Genomic DNA, 13,634 nt, shown 5'->3' with positions numbered 1-13,634 from the left:
TAGATGAAATTTCTTAATAAATTTTCCCCCATTACAGTGTTCACAACAATGTTTCAACTCAGAATAATGAGTCACAACAGGTAAGATATTAAACTTTAGAAACACTAGAACATTGTAGCTAATTAGAGTAAATAATATTAATTACCTTTTCTTTTCCTCATCTCTTAAGTGGCTCAGTAATATCTAACTCCTTGTTTCATTCTCTTAAGATGTTATAATTAGAGCAGATGCTCTTCTTTAAAACATTTTCTGTCCCTGTAATTCCAGGATATTTAAGAAAATATAAATACTCAGTTAAATCGTTATCTCTAAGATGATATATAAGATTCAAATGTTACCACTATGTGGATAGGACTTTGTTGTGGTACTCTTGTTGGTGAGATCTTTTATCTAAGCAAAATGGGTGATTTTTATAATCTCTGTCCAAAGGCTTGGGGTGTGAAGTCTGCTGTGCCTATGATTCCTGCCGCATCCTCTGGTTCTGTGCTGGTGGAAATAGAGAATCTTCCACGGAGTTCTGGAGCAGATCAGCATGACAGGAAATGGTTTGTTAACTTCTTAAACCAAAGTATTGCTTGTTTAATTATTTCTAAATTATATGCTATAATCTTGGAATACTTTGTGATTGAAAGCAAATTATTCATATTTGTGAGCTGATACGCACAGTGTTGAGCATAGAAATGCCTTAAGGTGTGTGGATGAAGGAAGGGGTGCAGTTCTCTAAATGAAGAGCATGAGGCAAGTATCTTTGTTTTGAGTAGCGTGATCTGGGAGTGGTAGATGGTTCTCTGTTGAAAAGGTTTTCCTCCTAATCACTAAAAACCTTTCCCAGATCCACAGGAAAATGTTTGTTACATGTTTTTCCATACAGCATGATGTTACAACTTTGGATATGTTTTTTTCATTAAAGACTAAATATAAAGAAAGTCAAAGGGGAAACATGATTAAAGTCTTATAAAGTAAAGCATAAAATATACTCTATTTTGGAGATTCAGAGATAATATAATGAGAACAAAGATGTTTCACTTATTTAGCTTTCCAGAGTCTTTTTCTAGATTGATAGTAAATTCACAAATATGGATACTTTGTGGCTTATTGGAGTTAATCAGTTGAGTGGGGAGGATGGTGCTGCTTGGGAAATGTGTGATTGAGTGGTCATGTTGGGTACATCATCTGTTCAAATTTTGTGTCTATTTATTATTAAACTTTGATAATTTATAAGATTTTTCTCTTTTTCTCTTGCTCTTATTTGGTGTAGTACCTGAAATCTAATGAGTTTCTGTGGTGATCTCAAGGTTTTGGTCAGCTTTCTGTGCAACCAGTTCTTCCTTCATGGTGGTGGGTCAACAGTGGTTGGTGATGATATTTAGTCTTTGCTATGTGATTTATATTTTTTGCTATTACTATTAGCTTAACTAACTGCAGGGTGCTTTCCTCTTAAGGGTTGGGCATATCTTTACTTTATTTTCAAATAACTTGTGATTAAGATCAAGAGGATTTCACATTTCTCCTTTAATTTTTTTTTTTTTTTTCCTGTTTCTTGGGACTTTTTCAAATAACTTGTGATTAAGATCAAGAGGATTTCACATTTCTCCTTTAATTTTTTTTTTTTCCTGTTTCTTGGGATTGTGGTGAGGATACTTTGTGCTTGTGTGCATGTGGGCACACACTTAGTTTTAAGAATGAGGCTTCTAAATGTCAAATTTTAGTCTTAAAGCCATTTAAAGATTTTTAATTCCTTACTAGAAATACAGCTCCAATAAATAGCTATGTTTCATTTCCTTAAGTTTCCTTTCCATTGAATTTTATTGTCAAGGAAAAGTTGTACGGAAATGTCAACAATAAAAGAACTATCTTAATACATGCTTATCTTTTAATAAGGAATGATAGTCTGGCTAGTTTGCATCCTTTATTCAGACACTAAATCTTTGAGTTTTTCCAACTTAATGGGGACATATTTAAATATGTTTCATTTGTTAGGCACAATTCACTTGTTTTGCTGCATCCTCTAGAGAGTGAGTGTGTGTATTGAATCTGATTAATTTGCAAGAAAAATGAAAAATTTGGAGCTGTGTGTCCTCCTTTTATGTGGTTGTGCTGAGAACTCCTTTTCTGAAATGGAGTAAAGTGCTGATCCCTAAAACCTGATGAGCCTCAGTGTGTGTCAACAGGGCATGGAACTGAACATAGCTCTAGCCTGTCTTGGAGTGAAAGGATCCTCCAGCTAAACTTATTAAAATACATTCTGCATTTTGTTCTGTGCTTCTGCATGCTTTGACGTTAAAGAATATAGAACAGTCCTTCTTTAGAAAGTGTTAAATTAACAAAATTTCATAATGCTCCCTACGTTTGAACACCTGAATGGAATAATGAACCATCTTATTTCTTGCAGACAATTTGTGGCCAATTTAATCTAAACCTACACCCTGTTGAAATCGTTAGCTTTTTATTGCTGATATGTTTTAAATGGCATCATTAATTGGGTGGGTGATTTGATGTATCGGTAACTCACAATTTATCAAGTATTTAAAGTATCACTCTTTGAGAAACATTTCATTTAATTTAAATATACAAATTATAAATAGCAAGAAAAGAAAACTGAATAGTGTTTAGAAAATCTTAATTTATGAGACAACATCAGCCTAATTTTCTAAATTTTCAGAGACTTAAGTTGAGGGTCATGATTTTTCTAGGTGAAGTCTAATAAAATAATTTCAGTTGAAAAGATTTTTATTATTTTTAAAAAGCCTTCCACATTTGTTGTGAAAAATCCTTTTCAATTTTCCTGGGGAAAAAGTTAAAGATTGTTATTTTGGTTGAGTTTGAAAAATAACACTATTTTTAGATACTTTATATTTGGGGTGATTTTTCCCTTTGTAGTTTGAAATAATGTACTTCTTTTTTGCCATATCATAAAATTTTGATTTGCTGAATCTTGGCAAATTTTCTTTCTATTGGAGGACTGATCACATTTAACTTATAACTATTGTCTGCATGTTTCACTCTTATTGTTCTGTGGGCTTGTTCTATAGAATTGCAGTAAAAGGTATCTAATATGATTATTAAATTGTTTCTTGGAGGGGACTTAAAATCTCATCACAGTATCTGTACCTGTTGTATTTCATTTTGATGTCCTCTCAACTTTGGCTGAAATATACCATGATTCTCTATAGTTAATTTAGAACACTGATATAAAATTGCATGGCTTCTGAAGGAAATTTTTTTAATATTCTTAATTTTGTTTCCTGGATTTCAGTTTTGTGAAATCTCCTAAGGGAAAATTATCACAGTTGCCCTTCTCCACATAGACTTTGTCCTTGTGTAGACTTCTTTCAAATATTTGAATTAAGTAGACTATTGGTGGGGGGATTCGATTGTTTTTTTACATTTTATCATTTTTTTTTTTTAAAGAAAGGGTTTTGCTATGTTTAGGCTGCCTTAAACTCACTGTGTAGTTTCAGGCTGGCCTATAACTTACAGCAGTCTTCCTGCCTCAGCCTCCCAAGTACTAGAATTAGGAGGCATGTCCCACTACACTCTGGCCTTGAATATTTTTTTCTTTTCATTGAAACTCGAAACATTTCTACCTTGAATTTTTGTAGCAATATCAGGGACAGATACAGAATGTCTTGCTCTCTTAAATTTCCTCTTTAATTAATTTACTTAAGCTGCTTCTGTTTACTCACACAAATTGTATTTTTCAATTGTATGTAATTGTGGATTTCTGCCCTTTGTTGTTTTAGAATGTTGTTGCATGAATTGGGTGTTGGTAGCTGCTCAGAACAGTGGTGCATGCTAATCACATTGCCTTTTTCCTTAGTACCTCTTTCACATCTGTTTTCTCCTGTTCCTGTTCACTAACTCTGCTCCCTTCCAACTCCCCAACCATCCAGGCTCTCTGCTGCCAGTGATTGCTGTCAACATGGTGGAAACCAGTGGAACACAAGGGCTCTGCCCCCACCCCAGACCGCACATAGAAACTACCCAGACTGTGTCCATGAGCACAATGTGAAGAATGCAGGAGTCCGTCATGGTGCTCGTTTTCCTGGCCAGGCAGCCATGACTGAGATATGAGCATTAAGCATCTTAGGCGTTGGGACACTTGTCTTCCAAGTCAATGGTGTACATTTTCTGATGTTTATAAAAGAATGGTCACATTAAGAATATTTAGGAGACTTTATACTGAGTCACTAATTGTATAGTGCTGTTTGTGATTGAGTTCTTCTGTGGAGACAAGTGGATCATAAGAAGCTATATGCCATCAATGACAATGACAGGTGTTACTGTGGTGAAAAGTGTGTGTATGCCACTGTAACTTTGGAGAGGGTTTTCATGATTTTAGCCTGCTAATAAATGACTCAGACTATCTCCCAGGAGGTTTGTATTTGGCTGCCAATTGTTACCCCCACCACTCACTACCCACATACATTGAGATTTAAAGAATCTTAGTGTTAAAAGTACATCCAAAAGGAAGCATGGTCAGGCATGATATATCAGCCTTTTATGGTATTTTTATAATACTGTTCTTGTATAAACTTTTAATTTCTTTAAATGGCTAATACCTTAATTTTAGTTAAGTGCCTCATATTTTAATTAATAAAAATTTTAATATATTTCTATTTCTTAGTAAGAACAAGTATTTTAAATTACCAGTTTAGAAATCACATTGTGTGGTTTGTGTAGAGAGAGAAATCTGATTGGTTAATTTGAATGGTCAGCCAGTAGTTAACTGAATGATTGGTTACATCATTACCAAATGGTTATACAAAATGGAAACTATATTAACTTTTTAAAAATTTTATTCACTTTTCTCTTTCTTCTCATAAACTTGGCAAAATGATTACTCAGGGTTTTTTTGTTTTGTTTTGTTTTGTTTTTTTTCTCTCTCTCTCTCTCTCTTTTGTTTTTTTGGAGACAGGGTCTTATTGTGTAGCTTAGGCTGGCTTCGAACTCACAGTGATCCTCTTGCCTCGGCCTACTGAGTGCTGAAATTACAGGCATGTGACACCACCAGGTGGCCATCACCCAGGTTTTCAGCAACCTCATAACCTGGTGTCGAACAACCTTTAAAATAAAATTCTGAATCTAACGTTACCATTTTTAGATCAACTGGATATGTATTACTATCTTTGGACTTCTTTGAAGTTTGTCATGTAATTAATCAAGCTCTTTAGTTTGACTCATAGAGGAAAATTAGCTGGAAAAATGTATTTCTGATAGGATAGGGGGTCATATAAGGAAAGCATTTTTTTACTGTTTTTTCAAATTTTAGGAAAACTTTTAAACTCTATAAATATAAATGTATGATGTTTTATAGTCTGAGGATTCATAATGTTTCAAGGTAATGAAACTTCATGTGAACAGCCTAAACCTTTTAGTCCATCGTGCTTATCTTAGAGGTGGGTTTTATCCTCTCTGTGAGACAATAATAAAGATTCAGAGCGCTTTAATATTGGGCTGTTGGTTGTTGGTTGTACAGCTTGTCAGTAGAAGACATAAGTAAGTAGTGCATGGTATTTGTAGGCAGGTTTCAGACTGTGAGTTTACCATTATATCTAAGGGGATGAATGTTCAAAGTATTCTTTTTCATGTACTTCTGGATACGAATGGGTACATATCTTAAATAGCTCAGCTCCTGACTGCTAGAATCATTTGGTGTGCTTAAAAATGTCCACTAAGTAGTTTGAGAATTTACATAGCTCAGATTATAATTGATAAATATTGTATGTGATTCTATTTTCTTAAAAAGAATTTGTGTTTTAACAGTTTAAGCACAGAATCTCTGATTGGTGCCATTCAAAAAAAAAAAAAAAAAAAAACGATGGTTGTGAATATTTTTTCATCTGGCAAGGGCTCTCAAAGTGAGGGTAGGAGTCCCCTGTAATGACCCTCCGCCTCTCTTTGGGTCTTTGACCTCACTTTGGCGAAGAATGAAGAAGTAGTACTTTTAGCAGAAAATGATGGCATCAAGAACTGATGTAGTACAGAGTGAAAGTTTATGTAAAGTGTGGCGAATGCACAGGAAGCAGAAGAAGAGCTATCTTAACAGCAGGGTGGTGCTGCAAGATACGGGGCATCCTGCTCTGGATGCTGCAGTGAGTATGAGATGTGTTGTAGAGGCAAACTATTTTGTTGATTGGTGTGGACTGGGCCCATCAGGGTCTTGGCCTTTGTTTCTGGAAAGGGGACAAGGTCAGCATACAGTAAATGTGAGTAACATTTTCATAAAGGATACAGTAGGATACATTTGTTTTCAAGCACGTGGTATACAGATAAGCACGTGATGATTTTACAGTGTTAGTCATCTGGGTTTTGTCCTGTGTTTTTGTTTATGTCACTCTAATCTGCCCCTACAAATATGATTAAGACTCTGGTATTTCTATAATAGAAATCAAAAAGGCATAATGAGTAGCAAAGCTTTCCCAGTCTTTTAGAAAATCCCATGACTTGACTTTTGCTCACTTTAACATTAATCTTGAAATCTGAGGTCAGACATTGATGCGATGCCTTGTATATAGTATCTTAGTATAATCCTAACTTTTGAAGCATAGAATTATAATTGAAGAGTAAGATCTTAATTTTATGTTGAAGTAACAGTATTAACAGTGACTGTTTTTTTTTTTTTTTTTGGATACCAGGGATTGAACTTAGGACCTTGTGCTTGCAAGGCAGGCACTGTGCCACTGAGCTACATCAGCCCTGAATCAAAATTGTTAAATGACAGAAAAATCTCATCACGGTTTCTCTTAAAAACTTTGTTATAAAATATGTTTATAAATTCCTTTTGAGTGAAACAGAGCAGAGAAAGCAAAGAGGGTAAGGGATGTACAGGGACATGTGGATGGCAGTAGAATGAAATTTGTCTTTCTTGTAGATTTTTCCATATGCTTTAAGAGTTCATGTTAAGCATTGCTCATCCAGACATCTGAAATTGTAAGTGCTCCAAAATCTGAAACTCTTTGGGGCCATCACCAAGGTGTCTCATTTCTACACAGATACTCCAAAGCCCAGAACACTTCTGCTCCCAATTATTGTGGATAAAGGATACTCAGCCTGTATTGTATCTGTTCTTGCTACTAATGTTTTTTAAATGGCTATATATGTCGTTTCTGAAACTATGAGGAATTTACAAGTAGTTCAACCTGAAAAGGTAAATTTTCATTACCTCTACTCTGCACGTTATTATGACCAAAGGGTCAATGGTCATAAATTCTAGATTAGAGAAATAATACCCTCCAGAAGTACCCTCTGGCACACCATCCCTTTGATCAAGGGAATTATGGCACACAAGTCCAAGATCATATGCTGAAGTGCTAGTTAGGCCTTTGGCTAATTTTAAATGACAATTTTTGTTTTGTTTTGTTTTTTGTTTTTTGAGACAGGGTCTCACTATGTACTTGAGACTGACCTGGAACTCACTGTGTAGCCCAGGCTGGTCTTGAACCAGTCCTCCTGCCTCAGCCTCCCGAGTGCTGGGATTACAGGCATGCACCACTACGCCGGGTTTAAATAACAATTTTAACACCTTACCTTAGGTTAGTTATATTTTAACTGTGTTCTTAGGAAAACCTAAGGAAACAGAAAAGCTCATGACCTTCACACATGAAAATAAATGAGCTCTTAATTAAGGTCATTATTTCTTTTTGTGGTAAAAGACATTTCACAGATGTTTACCTGTCTCTGAGAATGATCCAACTTCTCAGAACTTTATATGGTAATCATGGATATGCTTTAACCACTTACAAGTCCAATTATTTAAATACAAATATATGCTGCCCAAGTGAAACACAAGGTAAACTGATAAATGGTTAAATGGATTTACAAAGAAAAAACAGGAGCTGTATTTGTTCTACATGCAAAGTATATCACTTTTTAAAAGCAGCTTATATACAAACATTCTATTGCAATATTAACAGTTTAATTTGCATTATCTTTTTCTTGGAAGGCTTAAAGTTTTACTCCCCCCCCCAGTTTATTATGTAGAACACTTGTGTGGATCTTTATTGTTAAAATGGTTCAGAATATAAAAGGTCTATGTAAATATATCAAGATATAAAAGAGAAGTGTCTTCTAAATGGAGTTCAGGGAGACATCTTGTGTCGTAGCAAAAACAATGAACTGAGACTTTCTTAACTGTGATAGTTTCTCCTGTTTACTAGACGTTTATGTATTTACTTAGTTATTATGCTAATAAAGATTTTTATTAGCCTTACTTTACCACTTTTGTGTACCCCAATTACCATGATTTCATCATTTCATTTTGCCAAAGCAGTAAGATATACATAGGAGGTAGACAGTGGAGAGCATGGTGTCTTTGGGTCTCAGAAGGAAGAAGAGTGTTGTGGAGATGACTGGCTTTGCAGAGAATACTAATCCTTCAGCTTTGGTCTCTTTTACCTTCCTTGTATTTTCAAGCACAAATTTAAAAAGTTGAGAAATGGTAGTACAGCACTCTCCGATGGTGGAAGCATAGTTAAGTTTAACTGTTTTGGTTGGACATTTTATTTCCAAACCATAGTTTTATTTTGTGTTTTAGACATTGAATATTGAATATTGGGTTTGAAAATAATAATGAATTGCATTGATTTATTTTTTAATTTTAATTTTTTAAAGTTAGGTATCAGGACTTGTATATGGCTTTGCAAAAGTAAAGAGTCTTGTGCCGGTAACAGTCTCTTTCCCAGCACATACTTCCTATATTTTAATATAAGTTATACCATATCATCAATTATATCTCAGAATTCTGGCCAGTACTTGCCTGTGAGATGCTTTTACATAAGGGCTTGAATTTGAAACATTAACATTAGTGGCATAGAAATCAAGATTTGAAACATGTCACTTTCAGTGTAAAATATATTAACTTCATTTCTTTAATGAGTTCTTATCCATTGTTAATGTAGTAATACACTTTAGCTCCTTTGAGCTTTTTAGGCTGTGAGAAGTGGGGTATAACGTTTCTAAAGCATTAGTAAAGAGATGAGAAAAAATTTTAAGAAATTGATGAAAGGAAAACTTTTGTGTGGCTTTTTCTGATACATATTTTTATACTGAAGTGGAAAAATAAGTATTCCTGGTCTTCCTGAGGCAATTATTCTCACAATTTTTAAAAAATTAATTACTTAAGTGTCTCTTCCCAGTAACCAACTGTGGCCTCAGTTCTAGTTGGTAGTACTTTTTCAGTTTGTACTTGACAGCTGGCCAGCATTGTGTTTATGTTGGCATGGAAAAGAGTTATGTGACTGGGAGAGCAGCATTCTACAAAAGTTGTGACTGAAGACTCCCTGAGGGTGCTACATCCTCTTAAAGGTTCAACAGCTGAATTTCTTATTTTTTTGTTGTCGCCATAGAAGGAAATTTTGTTTTGTTTTTAACAAATTTTAATAAAGGAGAGTTGAGATATACCAGTGTATGGTTAGGATTGGTAAGAACACACGTACTCTTTCATGCTTCCTAATCATTGTCAGTAATAAATTAAAATATATGTTAAATGTCTATCTGAGGAGTAAAAGCAAATAATTAAAAATAAGAGATGATAATAGGAAAGTGATTGCTGGCTTGGTTTATGTTGTGGAACTAGTATAATAGTATTGATAAATGTGGAAAACATTCCAGGATGTTAAATGTCACTAGATGTATACCATCACACAGAAGAGGTTCTTAGAACAAAGTTGTGTTTGTAGCTCAGCCATTAGTTTCAGGTATTATATACTTGATTATAAGCTCCTCTTTCAAAGTTTGGAAATAAGACCTAGGTTTAATTGCTTGCATTAATTCTTTATGGGGGCACCATCAGCAAAACCCTTGGAAGTGTTTAGAAAAACCTGGGAACATTTGGGTACTAGAGCATCTAGGTTATTGTTTTAGAATTTTACAGTCCTGTTTGACCAATAACAGTTAAAAGTATTTGAATGGATTGGAAAGGCATTGAATATAGTATCAGCTTGAGGAGTCTGGATTTGGTAATGTGATTGGGAGAATTCATTATAATTTTCTAATAAAAGATTTGGAAGTCTTATTTTTAATATACCTCATTATTTGTTAAACACATATCAGTGTACCTCATTGGTCCTTGTTTGTTTTTTGTTTTATTGGTACCAGGGATTGAACTCAGGACCTTGCACTTGCAAGGCAAGCGACAGCACCACTGAGCTAAATCCCAGCCCCTGGTCCTTGTTTTTTAACAATACTTACAGTGACTTTTCTGCATATCCCCTCAAATTTCTTGGCCTTCCTCTGTGCACATCTGTTTAAAATCCCACTCTGTGTGTAGATGGTGAATGATATGCAACCTTATTAAATGGTCTTTAAGCATTGACCGTGAAGCTTGCAGGGGCCTTCAGTGCTGCCTGATACCGTCACATTTTCTTTATTCATTTGTCCACTGTGCAGGGCGGTACTTCTCCTTTTCCCAGTCTTTATCACTTCAGCTGGTGGATGACCCTGCTTTCTATTTTATTGAGAAAATAAGCAGAGGAGATCCTCTATAACCTCCCACCATCTTATCAATGAATGTGTCTGCATTTGCCCTAGAGCCATCTGCCTGTCCACTGTTCCTGAAGAGCACCATTTCAACAATTTTCCCTTCTCTTCCATGTCGTCAGTTTTTCCTATCTACTAAATACTCTCACCAGCACAGGACATCCTATGATGTCTTACATAATTAAAAAAGAAATTCTTGAAACTGCCTACCCTTTGCCTATTCCCTCTTTTATTTCAGTTATAGCTAAACTCATGAAAGAGTTGTCTATTAATTATGGTACTCACTATCTCCTTTCTCTTAAACCTGTTCTAATCAGACTCTGTCTCTGACACAAAGAGATTGAGTATGATTGCACAGGTTGCATCGTTCACATATTTTTGACAATGGCTTTCCAGCAGATGGCACTAAGTACCTTGTTCTAATAAGATCAGTATATTATATGAAAACTTTACAATATGTAGAAGTAAAGTGTCTTAACCAGCTACATTGTTTAAACCTATAAAGGCTCTACATGGACTAGAAATGTTATGCCACCTCTTCACCAAAGTAGCTTTTGTTAGGTCACAAATGACCTCTATATTTCTCAACCTATAATCAATTTTCAGTGAATTTTTTGACATTCAAAACATGCTCCCTTCCTTCTTCATAAGATTAGGAGCACTACTGTTTTGTTCTACTCTAACTAGTCTAGCCATCATTTTTAGTTCCCTTCACTAGTTCCTCCTCTCCCTAAGCCTCTGAACCTAGAACCTTTTCTATAACACATTCTCTTTGTAATCTCATGTAACATTCAGATTTTAAATGTCATCTGTATGCTAGCAGTTTCTAATTTATATGAGCATCTTGAGCCTTTTATTTCCAGACTTAAATATCCCACTGCTCTTTTTATACTTCTCAAGTATCTATTACGGGAATTTGTTTTTAAAAACTTTAGTTTGAAATGATGTTAGTCTAACAGAACTGTTGCAAGGACAGTTGCTGACAGCTCCCAAACAACCCATCCTAATGTTACTCTTAATGTCCCATCTAACGATGGTGTATTATAAAAACTAAAATTTTGATTATTCTTCCATCCCTGAGTGTGTCACAGTGTGTTTGACATTTATTAAGTCAAATGTATGGAGTGCCTGTTCTGACTTCAAGACATGAGTAAACAAAATATATGCAGCTTACAGTCTGTTGAAGCATATAAAGATGACAGACATGAAAATAGAGGATATGTAAAATGACATGAAGTGAGGGCAAGACAGATAAGGGATGCCAGGAAGATTGGAGGAGCACACAGTTATTTTACAGTGGTTAGAGTCCTTTCACAAGAAACAAATATTTCAGAATGAACAACATTGGAGATCCAACGGAAAAATAGTGTTCAGGCAGCACTAAAAGTATAAAGACCCTAGTAGAACTCATATATGTTTGAGGAAGAAGTATTGGATGAGTCTTTGGAAGCAAATGAACAAGAAAGACCACCCTGGCATAAAATTAGGAATGGGAAAAATTTTGTTGTCAGTGTGAGGATGTTTAGTTTGAAAGGAAGGTACCAGAAGGTGTGAACAAAGGAATGTTCCCTGCTCCCCAGTATACCCAGAATCCACTGCTTACCTGATAGAAGTGTAAATCATTGGGCAAGTAGGGCCCTAGATTACTAGAAGAGGTTGAAGTTAAGGTGTCTTCCTGGCATTTGCATCAGGTTTCCAGTGATACAACAAATCAGGAGCTTTGGATAGCCAAATTATTACAGGCTGAGCAGTCTATAACAGGAAATTTTAAAGCAGCACAGTGAAAGGTATAGTTGAGGAATGATGCATTTCTCAAAGAGTATAGAATTCATAGATGTCGTAATGTGATAGTTGATACTTTTACTTCTGTGATAGAGGTATGGTAAAAATATTCCAGTAAAGTATTTTTTTTTTAATTGAGTTTATTGGTACATTTAGGGATACAGTACAGTTACATTCATTGGTATTTTTATTTATTTATTTAGGTACCAGGGATTGAACTTGGGACCTTGCACTTGCAATTGCAAGGCAGGCCGTGGAACCACTGAGCTAAATCCCCAGCCCTTCCAGTAAAGTAATACTTAGATCTGTAATGTAGTCTTACACAGAAATTAAGGTACAGAAATGTAATTTGTCCAAGATCACATGGTGACTAAGTGTGTAGTGACACAGAGCTTCAAACTCTTGACAGCTTAGAGTTCTGCCTCATAGTTCAAGAGCCCAGACTTAGCTACTGTACTGCCTCTATAATAATGTAAATCCCGGTGGGACCTAGAGTGTGAAGAACAAACAGGAATGTAGTAATGGTTCTGCTTTAGAAAAGTAACTAGGGAAAGTGTTAAGGATAAATGTGATTTGGAGGAAGTCTGGATAATCATATATGTGTATCTGTACTTAGATTGAGTTAAAAACTGAGACATAGTTTTATTTTTTAAAAAAAACCATGTGTATATTAGTACATGCACAAGAAACGGACCTGGATAGACAAACTGGATTTTCAGATAATGTGAGTAAGGGAGACATTGTTTTCCTGGATAGCACATACTGCTTCAGATAGTCAAACAAACAAAACCAAAACCTCTACATATGTAGGAAGACAAAATAAACTGCTTCACTTTATACAAGTAAGTGTCCATTGAAAGGAAGGAGATGAATAGAAGAATATTTTTACATATTTCACTGCACATTGTTGATAGGTGAGTGTGTACTGGGGCATTATGAAGTGTCACAAATTAGAAAGGAGCTATCTAGTTACATTTTTAAAAGTACTTTAAAGTGTACAGTTCAGTGGTTTCCAGTATATTTATGAAGGTGAACAGCCATCACCACTGCCTAATTCCAGAACATTTTATCGACCCCGAAAGCAGCTTCAAACCCATTAAGTTATTCCCCATTTCCTCCTCCCCATACTCCCTAGGAAGCACTAATTTACTTTCTACCTGTATTTGCCCATTCTTAAACTTTCATAGAAACAGAATCATGTTAGACTTTTTGTGTCTGACTTCTGTTACATGCATGTTTTTAAAGTTCTTCCATGTTGTAGCATTTATTCATACAGTCATTTCTTGATATCTCTGGGCTGAAGCAGGATGATCACAGGTTCAAGGATAGTTTATGCAACTTATTAAGACCCTGTCTTAAAATACAAAAAAAAA

At 35.1% G+C, this 13,634-nt stretch overlaps 1 protein-coding gene across 5 annotated transcripts in view; it reads left to right on the top strand.

The window, feature by feature from the left end:
- Epb41l5 (erythrocyte membrane protein band 4.1 like 5) overlaps positions 1-13,634 on the top strand; it is a 135,091-nt gene that overhangs the window by 50,121 nt on the left and 71,336 nt on the right. For 4 of the 5 annotated variants that reach the window (XR_004514700.1, XM_033757132.1, XM_010632282.2 and 1 more), the window contains exons 14-15: positions 38-80; positions 430-545. Coding sequence is in view for 4 of the 5 variants with exons in the window: in XM_033757132.1 (XP_033613023.1) it covers positions 38-80; positions 430-545 (159 nt within the window). In the remaining variant the exon portion in view is untranslated. Of the gene's footprint in view, positions 1-37; positions 81-429; positions 546-3,893; positions 4,369-13,634 lie in introns of those variants that run through there. The other variant, XM_010632284.1, reaches the window with a different exon arrangement.

This window comes from Fukomys damarensis, unplaced genomic scaffold (genome assembly GCF_012274545.1).
Source record: "Fukomys damarensis isolate Sample0158 unplaced genomic scaffold, DMR_v1.0_HiC HiC_scaffold_29, whole genome shotgun sequence".
In the NCBI taxonomy this organism is placed as follows: Eukaryota; Metazoa; Chordata; class Mammalia; order Rodentia; family Bathyergidae; genus Fukomys; species Fukomys damarensis.
This window is presented reverse-complemented; position numbering and strand designations above follow the sequence as displayed.